Source organism: Pezoporus flaviventris, unplaced genomic scaffold (assembly GCF_033815535.1).
Source record: "Pezoporus flaviventris isolate CSIRO_AGI_PZ_B2104156 unplaced genomic scaffold, CSIRO_AGI_Pfla_v1 ptg000082l, whole genome shotgun sequence".
Taxonomy (NCBI): Eukaryota; Metazoa; Chordata; class Aves; order Psittaciformes; family Psittacidae; genus Pezoporus; species Pezoporus flaviventris.
In genome coordinates, this window is record NW_026892630.1 from 736,923 (window position 1) to 763,149 (window position 26,227).

The following is a 26,227-nucleotide window of genomic DNA, read 5'->3' on the forward strand; positions in this document are numbered from 1 at the left end:
CCTGGTTTCTTGTGGATGCGGATATGTATATGCATAAGGGCATCTAGGTGTTCTGGCCCATGAGTAGGGAGCAGCTGTTTCATCCTAATGGTTTCAGAATCTGCTGTGCCCTAACCAAAACTAACTCAAAGATTAACTCGACTGATGGAGAATTTTAACACAATATTTAGGCTTATGTTAAGCAAATCTGCATCATGTGTTTTAAAGAAGTTTATTATATAATCATATTTATGACACAACAAATACAGCACATTAAGGATTACTATTAAACATATAGATGGAGAAGTCCAATTTCTCGTTACCCTTTATTGCAAAACACATCTGTCCACTTCTTGTTACGAACCATTGTTAAAAGAAAAAAAAAAAAGAAAAAAGTTTTAGTTTGGTTTTCAAATAGAAAAAGTTGTACCTGGCTAATGGATGGCTATTTAAAATTGCAGCACTGATGTCTATAAACAGTGCACATATAAGTAACATCATGTTATTTGGTGAAAGTACTTACCTACCAATTCCTTTGCCTCCGAAAACAGAAGCTTGAGAATCTGAGAGACAGAAGCTTCCTTTTGACAGCCTGTTTCTTGTACAGGGGAAGCAGGACTCACCAGCCAACTTTTGAGGGCTTTCAGTTTTGCTGAAAATGCAGTTGTACAATCATTAAGGCAATTTCTGAAACTGAATTAATTGCCTGTGGGATTCACTTTATGAACTTTTTTTCCACATACTTTACAAAAAACTCCTGTATTTTTCATACATTATAATGTTTCTGAGTCATGCTTTCCCGCTCTTAAGGGTATCTTTGCTTATCTTATGACCCTCTGTTCCTCACAGCTATACTGCGCACATAGCTTTTATTATTATCTTTTTCCTTGCTTAGGAAGCTGTAATATATTGTTCTGGAAATTTGTGAGTAGGTAGTGCTCTGGGGTTTTATTTTCTTTTAACATTTCCCCCCCTTTTTTTGTCTCTTTACTGGTAGAGAAGGCTCGATTTCCTCCTTAATTCTTGCTTCAGATGTTGAAAGTCAAGAATTCCCTGCACTTCTGAAGTTCAGGATAGCTGGTGCTCAACTGTGATCTCACCAACACCAATCCAACCTATTTTTTTTTTTTTCTTGCTTTCACTGGCATTTAACAATAGTAAGACAGAGTAATGGGATGCCAAAAAGAGGCAAATACGTCTTTCTAAGACTGAACTGAGACCAGCATGTGTATGTTTACCTTTGTTCCCGAACAGTACTGGTTTAACGGACTTTGGGCTCATGGCTGGAGCCCAAAGCGCACACTGCTTCAAGGTCTGTGCCCTCAGATTACACAATCAAATGCGTGCTGTTACCTGCACTTACTTCAGGAGCAGACAGATGCCAGCAGGCCTGGCCTGAGCTTCCTGGAACTGTAAAGCAACCCCAGTACCCTCAGCACCCAGCCACGTGAACCAAGAGCCAGCAGGCTTCCAGGACCCCAGATCTGCTGTCCTCCTATGGCTATGGGGCCAAACCTTTTCAGATGCCACCGCTACCCTTTGATGCCACCTGAACCATGTCACGGCCATGGGCTCATGGTGGTGCCTGTCCTAGTGCACACTCACCTCAGGCCTCTCCCTCTGGTGCAGGCTGTGACTTAAACACCCACGGGTAGAGAAAAAATGGGAACAACAAGAGAGAAAGATACAAGGACCAGTGGCTTGTACTGCGAAGGGCACTCGGGGAGAGATGAGTGAACGCGGCCGCCATGAGGACCTCAGGTAACCAACTCACAGTGAGCCACACTCAACATGGCGGCAGCACCACCCCAACCCCGCCACACTCTTCTCGCTTCCGATTGGCGAGGAGCGCTGTCAGTCAGTGACGCCAGCCAATCAGCGCGCCCGAAGGCGGTGCTGCGGCCTGGTCCTGCAGGCGGGGGCTCCGTGGCTGCCGAGGTGCGGGATGAGCCACCTGGGCTGGGCCCTGTGGCCGCGGCCCCTCCTGCGGGGGCTGCGCCGCGTCTCGGTGGCGGCGGGTCTGTGCCGGTGCTCGCCAGGCACCAGCAGTGCCTCCGTCGCGGGTATGGAGGAGCTGCTGAGCCGTTCCGTGCCGCCGCTGCCGCCCTACGAGACCAAGGAGAAGGCGCCGCCCCCCGCGGAGCTGCGCAGCGCGGAGTTCGTGCGGTACTACCGCGGCCTGGAGGCCGGGCCACCCCGCGCAGAGCTGCTCACTCGCTTGGCCCGTGACTTCGGCGTGGATCATGGGCGGGTGGCGGAGTTCAGCGCCAAGGTGCTGCAGGCCCGTGAGCAGCAGAGGGAGCTGGGCGCCCTGCTGCAGGCCGAGGACCGGCTCCGCTACTACCTCAACCCCCAGTACCGGGGTCTCTTCCAGCACCTGGGCCGCCTCGAGGGTGGGCTGCGCTTCCTGGTGGAGCTGAGGGGCGACCTGGTGGAGGGGCTGGCGAGCAAGGCGGTGGATGGGCCGCATGTCAAGGTGAGGGCTGGGCTGAAGCCGGGTGGATCTGACATGGAGACCCGGAAGGGCTGGCTGGAGGGGATGTGATTTGGGGCTTCTTACTCATGGAGCTACTCCTGGACCATCCACGTTCGGCTGGGAGGTGTCCCAAGACCCTGATTCACTGTTGGGGTCTTCGTGGTGTGTCAGGAGGGAAGCCTTTTCCGTAGTCCATGGCACAAGTGGGAGATGGGTTTGTTGATAGCTCAGGAAGGGAGCACCCCATGATGTAAAGCAGTGGGATTTCCAAAGTCAGGTGGTGGTGGGAGGCTGGGCTGCCTTAGGGCGGTGGAGGAAGTGCCACAATGATGCAGCATGACATAATGCAGTTGATGGGGCTGCCAAGCAGTGTCAGGTGCTTACTGCAAGAGTGATGTGTAGTGGCACGACTCTAAAGTCTGGTAAGAGGGCTGCAAGTCACACAGTGCCCATGTAATGCTAATGATGAATAATACCAACGGGAGAAAAAAGTCGTCACAACTTAACTTAGTAGTATGTAGAAAATAGTTGAGGTGGAGCATTGGTTCAGTTTTGGTGTCCACTGCACAAATAATGTGGACAGGCTGGAGAGGATCCAGAGAAGAGCCACAGAGGACTGGGGGTCTGCCACACGTTCAAAGGCTGAGAGAGCTGGGCTCACTCAGCCTGGAGAGAAGAAGGCGCAGGAGAGTCTTTATCACCATGTTCCAGTATTTAAAGGATGGTTGTAATGTGTTAAGTTACAAGTTACTCCTGGTGAGATTCTGGTTGGACACTGAAGGAAATTTTTTCCCAATGAGAACAACCAGCCATTAGAATAATCTCTCCAGGGAGGTGACAGATTTCCCACCAGAGATTTGGTTGGACAAGATGCTGGGACAATTAGTCTATGTCATGCTTTATCAAGAAAGGTGGGACCAGATGATCCTTGAGGTTCCTTCCAACCTGGAATTCTATGATTTCGTGATCCCCAGTGATTACAAGATAGAGTGAAGTGACAAGGGGATGGAGGAAGGAATGATATTGGAGATGATAGTGGCAGGAGGTGGCAGGACTTACCAGAAGACATGAAGAAAGACAGGAAGTTGGTCAGATGCATTGACCAACTTGTTTGTTGAAATTCAGATCCAAATTAAGTTTGACAAGAAAGGATGTTTCTTAACATCCATGATCATCATATAACTGAAGGAGCAACAGTGCTGGTAAGATTCCACATCCAGCTGGATCATTTTAAGTACAACCAGACTGAAGTTGCAAAATTAGCAAGATAGAAATGTGTAAAACAGCTGAGTGTACATGCATCAAATAATACCGTATGTTCAGAAGCACACTAAAGCTGTTAGAAAGTAGAAAAATACTGTCTGTAGAACTAAAGCATCAATGAAAGTGCTGTTATAAGCATTCTGTTATATTGTTTTCTCAAAATCCTTTTTTAAATAACTGGTTTCATCATACAGTTAGGCTTAGCTATGCATATCTGTTCTTACAGTCATTTTAGCACTTGATCAATTTTATTTTTCAATAAATGATATATTCTAAGAATGAGAGTTAGTGATAAGTAGCGCGTAAGCCAGGAAAGATTAAGCTAGAACTAGTTTGTATTGGTTTTTATTTGTGACCCTATTAGCTCTAAGAATTTGATCTGGATACTGTTTCTTTTCAATTTGGAGTTTCATTTAGGTCATTCTCATTTGTTTTCCACAGCAGCCAAGAACTATGTGCTATTCCAGTGTTCTTTTCTAGCATGACTGGGAAAGGTCTAATGTCTTGCTTCCGAAAGAAGCATCTTGTTCAGCTTTAAGAATCTGTTTCCATTGCAAGTAAGCATCAGAATAACCATAAGCACACAAGGGAGTACCCATCTTGAAGGCTCTGCAGTGGAGCTGATTACTAGTTGGTGCAAATGATTTGCAAAGAAGTGCTGTGAGGGCATGTGCATTTGATACCTTAAGCTGTAGGTGTGAGATGTTACCTATTTACCTGAGGCTAAATATCAAGAACAGAGAAAACTATATGTAAGAATATTCAGGCTATAGATTTGAGGGTGGAGTGTGTGTGTGTGTGTGTGTGTGTATTAAGGAAGAAGGAATTTGAGTAGGGAACTATTCTCATGATACAAAATGTATTTTGGGGTCCCGTAGTGAGCAATTTCAGGATGGTTCTTTGCTGGTTTCCCTAACCCTACGAAAGAGATGAAAAAAGGTATAGAAAAGCTCTGGAATTTGGGATGGATGTTATTGCATCAGGATTTACTATTACATATGATGAATTCTTGTCTCCCTGAATTTCTTCAGGTACTATTTTAAAAAAGGAAGATGCAAGTTACCTCATCATTGTTGCTCTGTTGGTTTCACTGTCCCTGAATCATTAACAAAATAGATGTGATGTACTGCAAACTGGTTCAGTATTACCTTCAAGTATACACATCTTCAGTTGTCTCTCATAAATCACCTCTTAAGTTGAAGAAAACGTAGAAATACAGACTTTGATTTTATGTACTATGTGACCTGTGCCTAGCTGCAGTACACTCCGAAATGTCTCACTATTAGACTTGTGAAAGATTCTGAGCGCTGAAGTCACTGAATTGTTTTAGCAATGTGTCCTGGGTTCAGCAGTAGCAGTCATGTTTTTTCCTTTGTGTTAACTGGTGCAGTGCTGTGTTTTGACTTCTAGTTTGAGAACAGTGTTGGTGAAGCCGATGTTGTCGGTTGTTGCTAAGTGATGTTTACCCTGACCAAGGATTCTGTGAGGCTCATGCTCTGCCAGGGAGGAGGGGAAGCTGTGAGGAAGCAGAGATGGGGCGCCTGACCCGGGCTAGCCGGGGAGGTATTCCATACCACAGCACGTCATGCCCGGGGTGGGGGGTAACTGGGAGTTACCCCGGAAGGACAGGAGCTTCCGGGTGGAACTCGTTTTCTTGGCCGGTGGTATCGTATTCTCTTCCCTTGTTATTTTCCCTTATCACTGTTTTAGCTGATAGTAGCGGTGGTGATTTGTTGCTGGACTGTTCTTGTCTCAACCCGTAGGAGTTGCACTCTCTTGATCCTCCTCCCCGTTCCTCCGGGAGCGGGGAAGGGGAGAGCCCCGGTGCGGGGGGGGGGGAAGACGGACACGGACCTTGATTGTTGTCAGCTCGGCACCACTCACTGGGAGTGAGTGAACAAGTTACCTGACTGGGTTTAAACCACGACACAATGTCTGTGAAGTCTGAAGTCGTAGTGCTCTGACTGTCAGGACCCAGAGTAAGGCAAACTGGGTTAAAAAAGCTGACTTACAAGAAATTGAGAAGAATAGTGGCTACCTTACTAGAGGAATTCCGTAGATCTTCAACATAAACCGTGAAGATTGCCCTGGAAATACTTGTTATGATGGGTTTTGCAAAGAGAAGGAACATGCTGAGGATAAGGTTTAGTTTATATTTTGTTAGTTACTACAAGGCAGAATCATCACAAGAGCAAGACAGAAAAATTATAGGTGTTCTCAGGGACAAGTTGTTATGACACAATAAATGTCTTTCTGTCAATGTGTGAAAGATGGTGAATACTGTTGACACAAGATTCCTGATAATCAGATGGCAAAAAATTAGTGGTAAAGTGTACTTTTGAAGCTATTCAGCCTTTTTTCCCCCAAAGAATCCACCAAAAATCCCCACAGGACATAATCTGTCCAAGAGGTGGGTTTTCTTTTCTGTTAGATACATGAATCAATTATTAACTATCGTAAGCCTCATGGATAATGTTAAGATGACTTAAAATACAAAGTACTGGCACATTTGAAAGTTAAATTACAGTAAAACTGGGCCTAATTCTTCTTTCTTGATGCTGTTTGAGTTTTTTTCCTTTCTCTCTGATATTCTTCCCATGTGTTCTGTTCTTCCCTCCTTCCACCAAAGCACACACAGGTTTTCCACTGCCTTTATAAGTGAGCTGTTTTTTCTGATGAGCCCTTGCAATCTACAGAGGGAAATATGCTGAAAATCTGTTTCCTGAGTGTAGTTCTTCCTCTTACTGATCAGAACCCGCTCCCCTTCCCTTCTTCTTCTGTGCCAGCGTTTTCCTCTTGAGATTTTTTTATATTTTGCTAGCTTGCTCAGTTTCAGCATTTGAAATATGTGTTGAAAAAATCACATTATTATTTTAGGTAGCAAATAGTTCAACTATTGATTTTAAAATATACTTCATCTTTCCAAATATTGTAGAAAAAGTCAGAGGAAGGTTCAAGTTGCTGGCAAAAGATAATGAAAAAGATAGTACTTTTGTCATACTGATTTATAAATAAACCTTCCATAATTAAGCAGTGTTTGGTGTGTATCTGTGATCTTGGTCTTGTGTTGGTCTGATAGAAAAAAAAGAAACACCACAATTGTTTTGGGTACTTTTCCCTACATAGCAGCTGCTCCTAAACATAGCAGGGACACAAAGTTGAACTTTTCCTTGAATTATTTTCTTTTCTTAAAGCTTCCTCACAGATTTGCACACTGACCTGGGTATAATCAAGGAAGATATTTTCAAATTTTAATAGAGAAATTTGCAATGGTAGGACATGCTTTAAGGGAGAATATTTTGTGTGTAGGCTGTACATGGCTTTTGGGGGAGGGGAAATACTTGTTTTGCCTACATCCATCCACAGAAGTATTTATTTTGGATATTTGTACATCTTTGAAAGAACTGTGGTCTCATCAATGAGTATTCATCAGTGAATTAGAGCATTTGTTCTCTCAGGTGAAACAGTGTCTATGCGGAGAATCTGAATATTGACACAGTTTGCTTTAAAAATCTAAGAAGCCTTTAACTAGAGAAACAAAATGAAGTTAGATATTCTTCTATGGAAAAAGTTTGGTGTTTACCTGTCAAAAATCCTGCATAGCTGTTTCATTACTGTAAATTTGATTTAAATTCTAACATGTATAAAGACTAAAGCATAACCAGAATTCTGTAACGTCTGTGTGTTTGCATCCACACTGACAATGAAATATGGAAATAAAGTTAAATGGATCTTCTTAATGCTGGAAGAAAATTACGGAGTGCATTAAAATGCCTGCTGGGATTTTGTTTTTGTCCAAAGTGACTAAAATATTTCTTATACAGTCCTTGGCTTTTACTTTGCATTTTGAAAGGCCTGTTAAAAGGAGGATTACCCACTGCTGTGTTGTAAGTATGAAATATTTTCCTATTTCCTCGAAACGTATCAACAGAGAAGCAGCTTGGGCTGTTAAGTATTGGTTGATGGAGCATTTATATTTTGTGTTTGTTCAACAGGTTACAGTGAAATAACGTATACAGGTGATTAAGTCACTTAAAAATGCTAGTGCGCACTTTTCTAAATGAGCTGAAACGAGGGGGGATAAATTATATATTTTAATTTTTTTTTTTTAGGAATAAGACATCAAACAATATAAAACACAGAGCCAGGGAAGTTTTCAACACTATCATTACCTCTGCAGTAATTACTGTTAGCAGTAAAAAAGCAGGAAAAGTCACTTTTATTTGTGTCGCACTATTGAATCCTGCTTTGCTGATGAGTGCATTTTTTTAGGTCTTGTGAGGCTGGTAGCCCTGTTGGATATCTAACCAGGAACTAACAGTGAGCTATCTGATATGCGGGAAGTGTTAATTACTGCTGGTTCATATTATATTTGTGTTAAATACCTGCGTATGAATTTTCATTGTAGGGGTGTTTTATTTTTTTTTTAGTAGTTTTAAATGGAAATTGGTAGTTCCTTCTTCAGAGAGACGGTTTTTGTTAATAAAAATATTTTTTTTCATAACAGTTTCATTTGTTGCTCAATAAATAGGGACCTGATGTGAAAGTTAAAAAGCTTCTAACTTGCTGTCTTGTAGCAAGAACACAGGATGAAAAGAAAAGGAATCATAGTTATTATGCTTAGCTAATAGAAACTGAAGTATAGCTGGTAATTTTAAATACAACTGGGAGTATGTATTGTTGCTCAAATTTGAAATTGGGATGCTTGATAATAAATGTGTGCTTTCTTTTTAATGAAATGTTGGATATGTAATTTTGTGATTAGGCCTCTGAAATGAAAATAAGAGTTTACTCAGAACTAAGTTTACAAAATAAGAGGACGTAAGCCAAGACCGTTATTGTTGGAGTCAAGCCTTTCAGAAACTTAGTATATTTTAGGATATTAATCACAACTCAATTTTTGCTCAGATTATTTGAATTAAACACATTTTTTATAGTATAAAGTGGTTTATGTCTTTCTGCATTAAGAAGTGTTGTCAACATGTGCAGTTGGGTGAGAAGGTCATTGTCGTTCCAGCTGCAACTATTCTAATTCTTTGGCCTGCCTGCTGCCCTGTTATTTTATAAAGCATTATTATTTACAGCTGACAGAATTGAGATGTAGTTCCCCATCAAAAACTTTCCTTTCTTTCATGATCATTACGAAAAGCACATCTGCTTCACTTTCTTCTTTGGTTACAATTGTGTTGCTTTTATACAGCTGTATCTTGGACCTGTAGTGGCTCTGTAATGTGTTCTGCATCTTGAAAAGGAGCCTTTGGTGCAGTTGGGCATCATTACATTCTGTCATATGGAGCATGCTTATTAAACCTGTAGGTGCTTCGAAGAAGCAAAATGAATGATTCCTATGTTTTCCACTTCTACCAGTCTCTGTGCAGTATAACTGGCTTTCCGCCAAGTCACTCGTTGCCATCCGAGCCCTGTTTACTGCCAATAGATGCAGAGCTGTATGTTCAAAGTAATGACTAGCAGGAGTGCAGCCATCAGCAGTTTTTCCTCCTAGCTGCTAGACTGCAGCTTGAAATGGTGCTCCAAAAAGCAGAAGAACGACAAGAGAGCAATAGGAACCTGTAAGTTTGACCCTAGGTCTGACAACTCTAGCTTATTTTTTTGTGGTTTGCAGTGTACCCTTGTGAAAGAAAAGCAGACAGGGAGTCCTGGAAGACCTGGAGACTTTCACTACACTGAAGGGTATTCGACTAAAAGGATTTATGGTTATTTTCTAAAAAGTTCAGAGCCATGCAAAACCAGGGATTCACAAGGGAAGCATCTTAAAGCCAGAATGAAAAAAAAAAAAAAATCAGAATATGCTTGTTTGGGACAGTAGACTATTAAAACCAATCTGCGTATGAGAGAGTACTTGAACTGAAAGTCAGCTTTTCTGCATAAACTGTTGCTGATAAAAGCCCTGTTGGGATTGCAAGCCAGTACTCACTGAGGGGTGCTGCCCAGGAGCTGCAAGCCCTGTGTGATTTAGCTGTGCCAGAAAGAGCCCTCTTTTGTAGGTACTGTTACGCAGACAATTAAGGGCTCTTCATGGTGCAGCTTGTTCTACGTTCTGCTTTCTCTTTAATCCATTAGACCCAGAAGCATCAGCAAAAGCAGTTTTGCCAGCATAGGTTACAGCTACTCTAAATGCAGTTGAGTGATATATTATCAGAGTGCATCAAGTTTCAGGGTGCACTGAGATGACAGTAATTCTGCATTTTTCCCAATAATGTCATATTATAGTATTTGTGTGCTTTTCTGAGGTAGTAAGACAGCACAGGTTTAACTTATGTTTCCAGTAAGCCACTTGAATCATGCAACTCACTATAAATGTGCAGTAGGTCTACTTATTAGTCAGGAAAGGTATAATGCATATGTCTCTCTTAACTATCCTAGTTGCAAGTTCTGATGTAGCTGCTCCTTAATGTCATCAGTTATGTTACTCCCCGCACCACCTACTGTTGTGTAGGGTGGAATTAACCTTGAGATAAGAGAGCAGGAACATTTTAATCAAGGCATTAGTGAAACATTGTGAAGCCTGTCCATTCCTGGGGTGGATTTTGATTAGTGTGATCCCTCATTTCCCCTGAGGGAAATGTCACTTCTTGCAGATAGTCACATATGTGTATTTTTTACAGAGGTTTCTCTTTATGCAGTGCCGTGCATGATGTGTCTTCCACTGTTTTCCATTTACCCTATAAATGTACTTAAGGTGATTCCTTTTTCTATAATATTTCAGTTTTGTGTTCATTTAACATTTTTGTTTCTACTGGCACATGCAGGCTTTGTTCAGCCTTGTAGTACAGTTTCACCAAAGACTTTGAGGACAGATTTTTTATATAACTCAGGGCTTTACCAAGAAAGACCATCAAAATTTACAAATCTTGGGAGAGGTGACCTGGTGGATACTCCCTGTATTTGGAATAAGTCAGTTGACATTTTCACTGTGTGAAGCATATGTCAATTTATGTTTCAGTAAATAAGCTCTTCTTCTATATTGGAGGATACTGCTGAAAAAGCATATAGAAAGATAAAAGATTTTCATTTATGACAACTGTTCTGTGCAGATGAATGGCTGTTTTCTTCTAGGTCATTCATGTAGCAGCTGTTTCTGTGCAAACAAAGATAGGTACAGACAAAAGCCTGAAAAGGTATATTTCACTAACAAAACTTAGTGCAGGAATAGATAGAAAAAAGGGAAGCTGAAGGAAAATTTAACTCTCCAGGCATGGAAAAGAGCCAGGATTTGTTGGGAATTTACCTTGCAGACTCCATGGCTGTGGTCATTACCATCAACTTCGGGAGTTTTTATGGAGGAAGTTAACGTAATTCTGGGTTTGGGTGTACTGGTGTAGGTGGAAGTGTCTGATCACAGTTGGCTGCAAGCATAGTCAGGGTTTGAAACTTAGTTTTTATAGTATGTTGAATTAAAGAATAAAACTGGCCAATGGGACCTGCTTTGATGTTTGTATCTTGACACGTGCTTCTAGAGCTTTCATCTTTGTTAGGTTACAAAGTTAAAAAATTATTTTTGTTAAAAAATAAAAAGTATTTTTGCTGTTTTATGGAAGTCCTGAGACTACATCTGAGCTTTGGAAAAATGTTTTAGGTAGCATTTTCTGGATAGATTTATATATTTTTTCTGTTGTTCACTTAAATGTAGCAAGCTAAAGTACATTGTAGCATAATTTTTTTCTATGTGCAGCAGTGGCTAGTAAAAGTCTGAATAGAAAGTGGGGAGGTTTTGTTCTTAAATAAATGGTTATTAAGTTAGTTTCAGGTAAGCAAGCCTATGCTTCTGATCAGGCTGTTGGCAGACTGGTGCTGGTACCACACAGTGCCCTGTATACAAAGCAAATGTAAGACAGAAAAATAAGCTCTAGAATCTCTTCAGGGGATATTCATGCTATGCTGAGTTCAAGAATACTTTCTAAACTCAAAGAATTTTAGCCAGAAAAATCCTTAATAATGGAGGCAGCGGGGAAAGAGTAGGGAATATAAAATTCATTATTGCTATTAATGTTCCTGAAAGTGTTTCATATTACCTTTGGCTTTAATTCTGTATCATACTCTTCCATGTCATATTGATTTTTGAGTTCTGTAGTCTGCTGCTGGTTTTGCTTTTCTTGCTCAAAAATTTTCATCCTTCCAGAGAAGAATTCTTTAAAGCCTATGGGTTTATTTTCATCCTGTTGAAAGGTGCTAATTTTCTAATTTATATCCTGAGTGGCATGTACAACTCCAGTGATGAGTTCTACAGTCCATGCTGAGGTCCAGACTGAAGCATTTTTGTAGTTTACTGGTGCGTAAATGTGTCAGTATGTGTTCCAGTGACTTCCAAGTGAGTGTGTTCCAAGTGACTTCCAAGTGTTACGTGTTTTGGAGAGTTGTCAAAAGGAGAAAGTGCCATGTGTTAATCATGTGCAGACTGAGTAAATAGCTGTTCTTCTAAAGAGAATATCTTTCTCCTAAAGAGCAATGGAAAAAATGTTTACTAAGGTAGAGATATTAATATTAAATTAATAAGCCAGTACCAATAATCTTCCTGAATACTCAGAAGAGATTCAAATGTAGAAAATTACAGTGAAATTGAAGACCTTATGTTTATCAAATTCCCCATCTTTCTTTTTCACAATATCTAAATCTGAGCACCTATGCAGCCATATTGTCAAGACTGCTCAAATATTTGTCTGCTTTTCACCCACATTGTTTGGCATTATCTTCCATTTTGCTGTCTGCAGTTTACTATAGGCAGTGTCTTTAACGTTTTCGTTGTCATTTCAGTCCAGTGTGATGAAAGCTGCACTGTCATGTGGTTAATACTCTCAAACAGATGTTAGTATTCTCAAACAGACGTGTTAGTTTCCTTGAACTTCCCAGTGTTGTAGTTTGAAATAAAAGGTTATCTTTACTCACATCCCTGTGTTCTACAAAGCTTCTTTAGTCCATCTTTCTTCTTTTTGCAGGAAATGAATGGAGTTCTAAAGAACATGCTTTCAGAGTGGTTCTCAACAGGATTCCTGAACTTGGAAAGGGTTACTTGGCAATCACCTTGTGAAGTACTACAGAAAATTAGTGAGTAAGTGATAAAAGTTGCAAATGCTCAGTGAGGAGGTTATTAAATGCTTGTGACTGCACAGATTCTCTATTTTCAAGATACTGAAAGGCAAAGTATAAATGAGAAATAGTTGCATTTTACATACTACAGAGAACACTGTTTAAAACCAAATTAAGGAAACAGGGAAGGGGATCATTTGTCCCATAATTTGATCCTTCAGCTGACATACTGCCCTTGTACTCTGCTGCTTTTTCTTCCGACTTTCTCAGCTACTTTTCCCACTTCCCCTTGCAATTCAGATTCATACAAGGATTTAGTCATCTCAGTCAAATATTCTGTAGTGAATAGAGAGTGGAAGTGAAATCTCAGATACGTGATAAGCATATCCCAAAGAAAACTAGAGAGAGTGGGTGTGCAGTGTGCCTTTACCATCTGCTTTGTCACAGTTTGCTGATGAATTTAACTTTTTTCACTTATGCCCTGATTCTCCTTTTTTTATTGGAGAGTTTTGTCACTGACATCAGTGGGAAAAGTACTGAGCTTGTAGGGCTGGCAGCTGATCCCTATTTCTAAATGAAAAAAAATACATAATTTTACTTTGTTTTTATTTTCTCATTGAGTTCTGAAGCTGTGCATCCTGTTAGAAACTGGGTTGATATGAAGCGTCGAGTTGGGTCATATAGAAGATGCTACTTTTTTTCTCACTGTGCAATCCCAGGAGAACCACTGATAGTCTTGCATGTTGCACTAACCAGTGATATCTCCAGCAGCATCCAGGTACAGTCACTGATGCATTTAGTAGACAGGAAAGTGCTCTAATTGTAATGTACTTCTTTTAAAGTCCATAATTCCTTATAATTTAGGAATATTTGGGTTTGATTGAGTTTTTTTAAGAGATGAAAGAGGTGACATTTAAAAATTACAGGATTATTTTGTCTATCTCCTGTATGATGTAAGTTGACATTTTGGGGGTTTGCTCAAGGGCAAGAATAATAAGATATATGTAAGAAAAGAGAGCAAATGAGATTAAAACTTCAAAGCAGTAATGATTATTCCTCAAAGTTTTAAACCACATTACAATTATTTCCTGCACTTGCTAATGGATAAGCAGCTCTTTATACTTTTTTATAGGTTTTGTTGTTTCTCACAGAGAGTAATGAATAAACAGTGGGGGAAAGTGTTAACAGGTTTGCAAGTTAAAAAGAAAGGCCCTCTTCTCCGTAATGATGGTAATAACTAGTACTAACTTTTTTTTTTCATTCTCATTTTCCCAGGCCATAGTGAAAGAGGTGCCACCTTTAGAAACAGAAGATGCAGACAAAATTACAACAGCAATTTTCTACTCAATCAGTTTAACTCAGCAGGGACTGCAAGGTGTGGAACTTGGGACTTACCTCATCAAGCGGGTTGTAAAAGAGCTGCAGGTACGTGTGGCAGGGTGTACTTAACGTGCTGTTTGGCCAGCCTGCTCCCCTCACATTGGTGTTTTAGTTTCCATTTTGTATCATTGCTCAAGGCGAGGAACTGCTGGGTCTTCCCAAACACTTGCAGCTTCTTACCAGGTCAGCATTTGCAGATGGGTAAAGAATGGTTGGAAGAACATCTTCTGCTATTGGTAAATGTCTACCACATGTAGATACTGTTGCATAGGTGGTATGTACTGTGTGAATTGCTTGTGTTTGCCCAATCATGTGCATAGGTTGGTGAGAAGTAAAATTTAGTACATTTCTATTGAAGGTAGCTTTCATACAGCTGTATTTTGCAATGTAGTGTGTTGTAAGGTTCACTACTGACTCTCAGTTGAGTGAGTGGAGCCTGCAACCAGGCTTCCTTCCAGGCCCTGATCTTTTCAATGTACCTGGCTGTTCCTTTTTCAAAATCTTAACAACTGCTCCAGTAAGAAAAGTACTTCCTGTACAATAATTAATTAGTTTTATTGTTTTTTATATTGAGTTGCCCCTGGTTATATATACAGTTTTCATGATTACCTTGAATATGTCTATTTAAAAACAAAACAACCAACCTAACGAAACAAAAAACAACACACCCCCAAAAAAAAAGGACAGAGGTTTCTTTGCCTGGGAATTTCATGCAGTTATAGCAGAGAAGATGTCTTTAACGTTTGAAAGTTACAGGAATCAGTTACTTTATTCAAGTCAGTTCTGTGAACTTATGCAGTATCATTGCATGCTGTGGGATTATTGTTAATAGATTAAGGATTTCTTGTAGAAGTGTCTTGAAAGGAACAGAAGAAAAGAATGAAAATTAATTTACTTGTGGAGTGGTGTGAAAGAGACGGTCACATTTCTGTGTTGAGTACTTTGTTTAATGATCTTTACTACTTAAATTATTGACAAAGCTACCACTTAAAAATAATGATCACTTCTTGTGTTTAAGTTCATTCTTCCAACATCTGGCATAGTAATGGTGTTTGGAAAATTGTCTGTGATTTAGAACTTCAGTTCTACTTACAAAAATAACTTAAAATTGGATGCACCAAATTGCTGCAGCTACAAAATGATTGCTTAGGCAACTACTGAATCATAGCTGGCTGCCCTGAAGTATAGTATTTTCTTGCTATTTTATTTTGTTTTGTTTTATATAGATATTTTGGCTAAATTTTGTTGTTTTTTGCTTTCAAAATGCCTTTAAGATTAACTGTCTAAAGTGCAGTCATCCAGGTATAATTAGGCCATGTTATCTGTCTGATCTTGACTGAAGAGAAAATGGAAGAAATTCATGCTGTTCTCTGCTTTCATATCTGAAAAGTAATTCCTGGATAATTGAGTTGCTTTCATAAAATAACTATTGACAACATATTTGTCCATCATTAATTACTTAAGACACTAGAAAAGTTGTAAGTTTGAAAGCAAGATAGAGTTCTAAAATTTGATGTGGCCAACAGAAGTATGTGTTTCTTATTTACACTTAGGGCAAAGTTTCTAGATGTCAGTGTTGTAAAGTCCAGCCCTTTTTCCGTGTTCATCAACTACATGATCATAGGAAACATTTTGGCTGAGATGCCTTTAAATGCATTCTAATCATAAAATTATTGCCTCAAGCTTAAATAATGTATTTGATATTGAAAGCTAAGTGCTTTCCATGCAGTGCCAAAGAGGGAGGTCTTCCTCCCCACTGAAATGTGATACACTGCTTTAAGATGTTATGAAAAATGTGCTGTTACTAGTAAGATTTTATATGGCAAATTGGATGTGTACCTTTTAATATTAACCTCTACATCTTTCCTTTTCTTGGTGATAAACCTTGGTGTACCACTCCAGGGTTGGAAAAATGCAAGAAGGATAATCCAGTAGTGTTTATGATGGATGTAGTTCTCTTAAGTTTTTCTTCCACTCTTTGATGTTGTTAATACTTTTTTCCCTTCTCCCCACTTTCTTCCCACTCATTGATGTTTTCTTCCTCATCATTCCAAAATACCGTTCTTGAATTCATTGTCTTGAATTCTGCAAGAGCCATATCCCAATATGTATTTTACATCCGTGAAGTGACCCTCACCATCACACTGTTATCAGAATGATCTGATACACTTCAGTAATTCATTGTTATTCAGCTTTTGTTGTAAACATTTTCACTCCCATCTAAGCAGACTTCACCTTTCAGTGGAAGAAAGCCCTGTGTATTTCGGCTTCAAAATACTCACTCTGAAATTTCCACAAAGTTAGATTGTTCAGGCCAGAGGCAGGGCATATGATGAGTAATACTATTGGCAGTCTATGTTACCTTTCTACCAAAATTCTGGAAGTCCTACTTCAGTGCATTAATTGCACACATGTATTTTTCTTTCTCTCTGGTCTGCTGTAAGTAAAGGACTTTCCAAGGTTGTCTGTGCTCAGGTTGGTCATAATTCTTCAGAGCAGCATTATAGTCACTTACTTTAAAAGGGACATGGTATAGCAGTAGTGCTGAGTTGACTTGGTGGCAGCAGCTGAAACAATATAGCCTCAGCAAAAAATTCTTGGGTCAGAAATCACATCTCATTAAGCAAGCTTCTAGCAGACTCTGTAAAAATACATAGTTGAAGTCTCAAACAGGAAGAGGATATTTTACCTAACCTTTGCATGGCTTTGCAATAAACAAATCTTTTTTTAAAAGTGCTGCTAAATCACCAAGTAATCCAGGTTACATAAATTGAGACTCTTAATTTAACTGATAATAAAATGCTTTGGGAAGAGGAGACTGTTTTGAAGGCATCAAGAATTTTGCTTTTCATTTTATCTGAATCACTGATGATTAATACACCTTTATAACTTGAAATCTGTCTGAGTTAACTTTTGTGGATATCTGTTTGATCTGCAGAATGTTATTTCATTTGTGTTTTCCCAAGGGATTGCAAACTGTTTAAACTTTTTTTATCCTCTACTAAAAATCCTTTATCTGACTTTGCCTTAACTTAACCTGCTGGGACACTTCAACTTGTAACCTCAAAACTGAATTCTCAGCTGTCATTCTTCATGACAAAAACTCAAAATTGGACCTGTCATGAATGTATTATTAGATCAGAAGAAGACATGCACTGTTATACATATGCTAGTAGCCATTCTTCTTTTCCCACCGTTGAAGCCTTTACTTGGCAAGGTTTTTAAAAACTGTATGGAAACATTGATCTAGTAGGTATCTACACTATGAAGTTATGTCTATAAGTTCTGTTTTACCAGATTCCTTAAAATCTCATTCATGGACAATTAAGATAGAGCTTTATTTTTAGAAATCATAGGATCCCAGACTGGTTTGGGTTGGAAGGGACCTTAAAACTCATTTACTTCCAACCCCCTGCCATAGGCAGGGACACCTTCCACTAGACCAGATTGCTCCAAACCCCATCCAACCTGGCCTTGAACAGGGATGGAGCATATTCTTCTTGCTAATTTGCCTGAGCTGATCACTGCTGAACATGAATTTGTGTAGGGTGGCACTTCTCACCTTCAGAGAACATCAAGTACAGATTCCCTCATGAAAATATTTCTTGCAAATGGGTTTTTATTAGGTCTGTTAGGAAAACTGCAGTGGTAGAGACTCTGGCAAAGATTACAACCCTCAGTGTTGAGCACTGTTAGTTTGAGGCACTGCATAAACCTTAATGGCCCCTGCTTTTGAGTCTTTCACTAATCTGAGCAGATGGAGGACGTATGAACTTGAGTCACATAAATGGGTCCTCAGTTTCATCTCTTTATATGTGCACTGTTAGCAGTTTGAATCCTTAATCTCCTAGACATTTTTGGCAAGTACAGTAATATAATTGGGTGAAGGGGAGGGGTATAATGGATATCAGAATAGGACCTTGTGTCGCATGCAAAGGGCATCCTGAAGAAAGTGAGCTGCTGTAACTAGGAGATTTTTCTTTCTTTGGTAGTTGCTTAACAAAAGCTTGCTACACAAATAATACAGAAGGTTTTTATAAACAAGCTTCCATTATTTTCTGAGCTTATCCTGTTTACATTAGTTTGGGTAAGCAGTAGCTTGAATTCATGAGTCCATTGTGTAGTCTTGTGTTTATATTAATGTATATAAAGCAGGGAGCTGACAACTGAAATAATCTCTTGTAGTCCTTAATTTAAGCTTGTTTTGTTCTCGGAAAGGAATTGGATTTTGAAACTATTTCAGACAACTAGCAAGAAAACAAACAAACCCCAAATTGGACACTGGGAAACAAGCAGGCAGGTGCTTTTTTAGCGAGCTGATAGGTGCTGGTGAATGCGTAGACAGATTTCTCACTAGACAGACATTTAATTCAGGATGTGTTTATAGCCACTCTAAATGGTCTCTAGCTCTGCAGAAGGTACATCATAGCAATTCAGTCTGCAGATGACAGACACAGATAACTGTGGTGAAGCCTTTGAGAAAACTGCTTAGAATTTTATAGCCTGTGGCATTTGGGAGAGAAAACTGATAGCTACTGTGTGACTCAATAGAAATGCTTAACAATTGGTGGCAGATTCTAGCTTTCTGGTTGGGCTGTTGATAATTGCTACCTTAATTTAATCTAGGTGACCTGGGGAGATCATAATTTCCAAAACACACTTTGCTTTCATTGATGAAAAATGTGACCTTGGACTACAGCTTTCAGAGTGCAAGACAGCTTCAGATAAGATATGGATAATAGGAGAAATCTGCACTCTCCTGTAATGAAAAAAACCCAAATAAATAAAAGACAACCAAACCCAGAAATCCAGCTCAAAACAAAATGAGCAGCTGTTTCTTAATGGTGTGTGGGTTTCTGACAGGAAAATAAACATTAATGGATCTCCACCAATAGTCTTAGAAACTAGCACATCAATTTACCAGCAACATAAATGTGCACACTCCCCTGAATCTATTTATTTTTCTACAAGAAATGCCTGCTCAGATAAGCTCCTACACTAGAGCATTTATCAGATAAGTAGTAATCTGTACTGTAGCTTCAAAATGGGATCACTTTCCCATGTCTTATCTATCCTGAGAAGTAAAAATTATTCACAATTTTACATTGTGTATATTGATAGAGTAGGAGCAACTAACTTCCTGTTAAATATTTTGCGTTGGTCTTGGTGAACATGTCACTCCTGAAAGTGAATGATTCACAGAGCAGTCAACATCCCAAGGAAGCAAAATGTCAGTTGCTTAAGTAGGAACTTAGCAGTGGTTGTTATTAATCCACAAATATGGGAAAAAAACCCTTCATTCTTGCTTTTATCCTTGGGCGTGGTGCATAGGTACCCTCTGGGTTTTGCAGTGGGGAGATGAGGTTGGTTACTCTCTAGAAGCTTAGTTCCTGTGTGAAATGCTCAGTAGCAAAACAGTATTTTCAAACCCTATGTTTTCTTAGCAGTGATGTTGCAAACTTCCAGACTTGACTTTGTGGTAACCAGCCTTTTCTTTTGGCCCAGTCAGTTTTTCCTTTTACCTGAAAGAAGAGTTTTTGCTTCTCAAATTTCAGCATTGCTTCCTTTCCTCTCAGGTTTTAACCACAAACATCTGTGAAGAATTCTTGAAAGACACCTAAGCAATATGTTCTTAAAGGCACTATTTTTTCTAGAACAAGTAATACAGTTGGGAAAAAAGGAAAACTTGAAGGAAATATGATCCCATCTTTGGGTCGAAAAGAAACACATCCTGAATTCCTTCAGTCCCTACCCAGAGGAAAAATAGTCTCTAACAACCTTTTTCTCTCCTTTTTTTCTTCTTTTTCACCCCAGCTGCACAATAGTAATGTCTGTACTCCCTCTGGAGCCTGTCTAGGATTTCTTATTGATAGATGGTTAATATAAAAGCTTTTCCCAATGTATTCCTATCTCTTGTGTTCTCTGTGTTACGGGCTAAAGAGGGACTTTAAAGCACAACAGGAATGAAGACACAAAGAATGAAACCCAGTTTGAAATCCAGTCTCTTTTGGGGAGAGCTTGTTGCTTCTTAAGAAAGATGATGTGAAAAGGGTACTTCTCATTATAGATTACGTGTCTGTGTTTGTGTACTTCAAGGTTCATTTGTAGGTCTGTCACATCCTAGACAGTTGCTGAGTTTGTCATCCATCATTATTGTGTAGACAAGCAGGAGGGTGCTTCGTCACTGAGTCTTCAGAAGGGCATTGTGGCCCTCCCTTCTGGTCAGAAATTTATCTAACTGCAGTGAGAGCAGACATGCCAAAGGTCAGATTACTTAACAGCAGACTGTCTTAGCAGCGAAGCTACAGCCATGTGCAGCCAGTGTCCCCACTGGTCAGCTTTTAGTGCACTGATGGAGAGACAATGGTAGCAAGTGATGCTGCTTGTTACCATCTTGTTAACTATCAGCTTTTTCTCTAGGAACATTCAGCTTTTTCTCCAGGAGCAAGTATCTTGACGTATTTTTCCAGTCTCCTTTAAAAGTTCCCTTTTGTGACATCTTTCTCCCTCTGCTTTCTCCAGATCTCTTGTTTTGGGCTCAAAGTGTTGTTCTGTAATAGGAGCTAGCATTGAATCAAGGAAAGTGTAGCTGACAAGGGGGCATCTGTGCATGACTCTCCTCTGCCATACTAATTAAGATCCTGCTGCTTTAAAGGAAAGTATATTCCAGATGTGATGATTAGATAGACTTCTTGATTGAGAAACACTACAGGAAGGGGATGAAAGGTGACGAAAGGAAGATATAGTGGGTACATTTGATTCTGTATTCACATTATGTGAAGTTATTTTGAATTAATTTGTGGATAAATGAACTTTATATCCATGGGGAAGTACTGAGTGTGGGGTTGGGAAAGGAAAGATTTTTTAAGTCTATAGAGTTGGTTTGTTCTGTTCTCATTTTTGTTCTCATTTGTGCCCTTTTCCTGCCCTCAAATATATATTTTTAATTACTGTAGCCATTGCTCTCTTTTCAAAATCAGAGGGGAAACGTCTCTAAAAAAGTCTGAACTGTCTAATCCAAGAAACATTCTTCTAATTAAAACATTTTTTCTATATCCATGGCTTTTGTAGCCATGGTCTGCAGTAAGGGCACAACCCTGATAAACTTTTGTTTTATAGATGCTGTATTCTCTAAAATTGAACAGAGAGGTGCTAAGATACCAGCAGAACCTGCCTTCCACAGACATTGCTTTCTGTAGATTTACAAATGATACTTTTATGAAGTGCATATGCACTCTTGCTACAGACTTATGCTTCAGAGTTACTCTTAAAACTAAAAATAAAATATCATCGTGTCCTTTAGTGAAAGAGTCACAGGAGAAGAGCTTTGGTAGTATTGTACTCTAACCATGGCAGCAATAGCAGTTGAGAATACGACACAGGCAGGATGTCCTAGGTGCTCTGGTTACAGAAATGGTTGTTTTGTTCAATAACGCACAGAAATTATTGGTTTTATAAAATTGTTTTTTCCTTTGTCCAGTTCTCTAAGGAGATGATGGAGGCTGTGTTTCTTTGTAACTTGTTCCATCTTTCTTGTTCCTGTGTGGTCTCGAAGAAGAAGGGCTCTTTGACCTGCATATCTGTGTGATAGTTAAAGAGCTTCAGCTAAGGGAAGGAAGTGAGGTTAGCCACTTTATACAATTATAAGTCACAAAACTGCAGAGGTGGTAGATTTGAGCTGGCTGGTATTTTGTAATGCTGGAAGCCAGCAGGACAGCATTAAGCTATTTGGGAAGCTCTGTGTGGTAAGGAAAAAGGTGTTGTAAATAACTGGCTGAATGTTATTTCAGTTATTAAAGGTATTTACAAATGGTGCATGGCTCCAGCCTGTGCTCCTGGCTTCTGCATCCTCATGGCACAGCACGCAGATGGCGGTGTGGTGTGGGGCACAGCGGTACCTAAGGATGCAGCCTCACAGGTGCAATTCCAACAACCCTGCAGCGTGTGTTCCATTAACATTTGCTAGTGTGAGGTAGCATTTGAGCGATGATGACTTTTTAATGGTTATTTCTGTAACACTCAAAGTAGAAAAAATGCATTTTTAGTCGTTTAAAGACAATTTTCTGTTGACATTTAGATACTTCTGTAATGTTGATAAATGTCTTGATTCTTACTGTTCATATAGGTAGATGTGGTAATTAAATCAACACTGATTGTTTCAGCTCAGCTCCATCTTCCCTCTGTTTCTTGCCCCTGTGTTCCTTCAACAAGGTTGACTGATGTACTTTTTGTTAATTCCAAGTGACAGTGAGTTTAGCAACCTTCCCTATTCTTCCCATTGGTGTGTTCCAGAATTAACACATTATGTGTTTTGCTTTATGTGATCACATAGTTAACAGTTTTTACTCACAAATTACTAGGAGTAGTGAAGTTTTATTTTGTTAAACAAGTATTAAACTGGGAATGTTTTGTTTTTTTTTTTTTTTTACTGCAAGTATGTATTTCTAACCTTGCTATTTTATCAGTGTATCACAGTATGTTAGAGATTGGAAGGGACCTCGAAAGATCATCTAGTCCAATCCCCCTGCCGGAGCAGGAACACCTAGATAATGTTACACAGGAATGCGTCCAGGCGGGTTTTGAATGTCTCCAGGGCAGGAGACTCCACAACCTCCCTGGGCAGCCTGTTCCAGTGTTCCGTCACCCTCACTGAGAAGAAGTTTCTTCTCAAGTTTAAGTGGAACCTCTTGTGTTCCAGTTTGTACCCATTACCCCTTGTCCTATCATTGTTTGCCACTGAGTAGAGCCTGGCTCCATCCTCGTGACACTCCCCCTTTATATATTTATACACACTTATAAGGTCACCCCTCAGTCTCCTCTTCTCCAAACTATAGAGACCCAGCTCCCTCAGTCTTTCCTCATAAGGGAGATGCTCCACTCCCTTAATCATCTTTGTTGCCCTGCGCTGGACTCTCTCCAGGAGCTCCCTGACCTTCTTGAACTGAGGGGCCCAGAACTGGACACAATATTCCAGATGGGGTCTCACCAGGGCAGAGTAGAGGGGAAGGAGGACCTCTCTCGACCTACTAACCACCGCCCTTCTAATACACCCCAGGATGCCATTGGCCTTCTTAGCCACAAGGGCACAGTGTTGGCTCATGGTCATCCTGTCGTCCACTAGGACCCCCAGGTCTCTCTCCCCTACACTGCTCTCTAACAGGTTGTTTCCCAACCTATACTGGAACCTGGGGTTGTTCCTGCCCAGATGCAGGACTCTACACTTTCCCTTGTTATATTTGTAGTTATATGTGTAGTTTGGGTATAGCATAAAAAGTAGCTGGCCTGTGTATAAAAAGCCCCTCTTTCAAATCCTCAGGACATACTTCTGTCCATGAAAATCTAGAAATCATTTCTTTCCTGATTTTACAAATAGACTGAAATAATAAACTGCTTTTAATTTAAAAAAGGTAGTTACATATAAAAATGATATTTCATAAGGGTTTTACATATATTTGAAAGGTTTTGAAAACTTGTATGTTTATTATTAAAATTTTTGATGCCTCCAAATAACTTAATAGCATGTGATTGCATTTGTTGATTTCTGCCTGTGAAATCCTGCATCAGAACATAGCCTTGGTAAGTACTGCAGAAGTACTTTTGAACAGATGATGTGTATAGAATATAGTTCAGTCAGGGTTAAAGGTTAAAATCTCCTTTGTTCTCCAAGTGCTTTCTAAGCACTAACCTGTTACGGGCAGGTGATCTTTTATTATGTGTTTGTCTGCGTGTATCATTTAATTCTCAGAATCCCCAGTCATCACTTGTCATCAGGTAAAAGGGTATCAGCTGTTCTTTCACTCAAAACTTCTCATTGTCAATCATAACAAAACTGGTGGTTTATTTTTTCCTTTTCTCTCTCCTGTTGTCTGCAGAAAGAACTTCCTCAGATAAAAGCTTTCTCTACTCTTTCACCTATACCAGGATTCACAAAATGGCTTGTTGGTCTCCTCTCCTCACAAGCAAAAGAACTGGGAAGAAATGAACTGTTTACGGAATCAGAATGGCAAGAAATCTCTGAGATCACAGGAGACACTACTACTGAAACACTGAAGAAGATCTTAAATAACAATGAGTGGGTGAGATCAGAGAAATTAGTTCAAGTGCTCCATTCACCATTTATGAGGCTCTGCGCCTGGTACTTGTATGGAGAGAAGCATCGTGGCTATGCCCTTAATCCAGTAGCAAATTTTCATCTTCAGAATGGTTCTGTGATGTGGCGGATAAACTGGATGGCAGACACAAGCCCTCGGGGCATTGCTGCTTCGTGTGGCATGATGGTAAACTACAGGTACTTCTTAGAGGATACAGCCAGCAACAGTGCAGCATACCTGGGCAGTAAACAGATTAAAGCCTCAGAGCAGGTTCTTTCCTTGGTGTCTCAATTCCAGCAAAACAGCAAGCTTTAATTAAATATTATGAAAAGCAAGAACAAGTGTTCCTCACCTATAAAGACCTGTAATAATTTACTCAGCTCAGTGCAATGAAAGGTTACCTAGGTTCCCAGTCTTGCTTACTTTGTCATATATTCAAAGCCTGATTGACTGTGATTGAGCCACTGCAAGTTCTAGATATCTATTATGTGCAAATATGTATGTATGAGGTATGTATTAAAAAGCATGTATGAGGTATGTATTAAAAAGCGAGTAAAATTCTCTCAGTTACAGCTCAGTGGTAACTTGGATAGAAAATACTTGAGCTGTACCATTAGTCTTGATAACCTGTATAAACTGTATCTTTAAAAGGAGCTGCACGTTTTTGGCATAATAGTGGTATAGATCATTAGTACCAAAGTACCTGGAAAGAAGTACAAAATAAAGGTAATTTTTTTCTCTAATATATTAGCAAAACACTAATCTACAGTTTTATTTCAATAATACCTGTCTTTTTCACCCTCAAAAACTCATGTAAAACCTCTTGGTATTTTTCAAACCCACTAAAAATCTCATTGGATCCTTGATTTGCTGGAAAATCTTGGTCTCTCAGTGCAGCAGGTATGTAGTGCTATATTTGCACTTTTGTCTGCTAAAGTATAATGGAAGGAAGAAGGAAATGTTCAAATAGAAATAAGAGAGACTGATACTTCGGGATCAGTTGAGAAATGTCCAAATATGTATGCTATACTTTGGCTCTGGGGATATTTTAAGTTGATAAGCTTTTTTATAAAGAGGTAGCTGTGACCTGCAAACCAATAAAACAATATTTCTCACTAAATCCTGTCTTGTGTATTTTGGTGTGTACCTTCCTTCACTTAAGAGCCCTCCTTCAGAAATGATATCGCCACAACAGAAGGACCATCTTAACAGAATTTCATGCTGGTTTTCAATTTCTGATTTATTTGCAATTAAAATGTAGCTATCTACAGTTCAGAATATCAGACCCATACCAGAATATCAGACTGAACAAACTGCTCACACGTTGCTTTTTCTTTTCTATGTAGCATGTGCATTTTGCTAGTCTGTTTTTTGTACAGAGCCTTAGGGTGAACATAGGCACTTAACTGTGTTGGTACTAAAATTTTCACCATGCAGATTGATTGCTACAAGACACACTGCTTCTGTTTTAACATGTCAGAAGATGATTTCATTCTCCTGTTGAGTTTTCTAAGCTTTATGGACTTCTTTAGAATTCAGGTTTCAAGGTGAAATTTAGCTGCTTGTATAAATATGTACAAGCCATTCTTGGCTGGGAGGAATAGATAAAGAGAACCCTCTTTTCCTTGTTATATTAAGCTCTTCAAGTTTGAGGAAACCAGGTCACTTACTTTAAATGAAAGAGTTCTGAAAATGCAGTGATTTTGAAAGATTTTTTTCATCTTGAAACAGAAACGTTGAGGGCAATTAAATGTGCATCCACCTGGCCATAGTTCAAAAAGAGCTAACACTCCTGCTTTGCTGCAGATGGAAATACAGCATCATCCTATATTCTTAACAGCTGGACTCAAAGGATAATGAGATTTTTCCACTTGGAGCCCCAGACAAATATATGAGAATTGGTTCAGTGACATGAGTGAGGGTAGCTTATGAGGAAGAAAAAGCAAGGCTGATAACACTTCATTAACACTTCAATTATTTCTCTAGACCACTG

The 26,227-nt window shown here is 39.6% G+C and overlaps 2 protein-coding genes across 3 annotated transcripts in view; one reads left to right on the plus strand and one right to left on the minus strand.

Annotated features, from left to right (window-relative positions):
- CDH13 (cadherin 13) overlaps positions 1-26,227 on the minus strand; it is a 793,216-nt gene that overhangs the window by 111,037 nt on the left and 655,952 nt on the right. The gene's annotated exons all lie outside the window — the stretch shown is intronic.
- Positions 1,910-24,742, plus strand: MLYCD (malonyl-CoA decarboxylase). Its single transcript, XM_061475032.1, has 5 exons — positions 1,910-2,455; positions 12,673-12,785; positions 13,385-13,541; positions 14,039-14,188; positions 24,016-24,742. The coding sequence occupies exons 1-5, from the start codon at positions 1,925-1,927 to the stop codon at positions 24,547-24,549; spliced, it is 1,485 nt and encodes a 494-aa protein (XP_061331016.1). The 5' UTR covers positions 1,910-1,924; the 3' UTR covers positions 24,550-24,742.

Excerpts from the sequence above, each read along its gene's own strand:
- MLYCD (XM_061475032.1), top strand. The coding sequence starts at position 1,925 with ATGAGCCACCTGGGCTGGGCCCTGTGGCCGCGGCCCCTCCTGCGGGGG. Across the intron at positions 12,786-13,384 it reads GTACTACAGAAAATTAGTGA|TTCTGAAGCTGTGCATCCTG; the intron begins GTAAGTGATAAA and ends TTTCTCATTGAG. Across the intron at positions 13,542-14,038 it reads ATATCTCCAGCAGCATCCAG|GCCATAGTGAAAGAGGTGCC; the intron begins GTACAGTCACTG and ends TCATTTTCCCAG.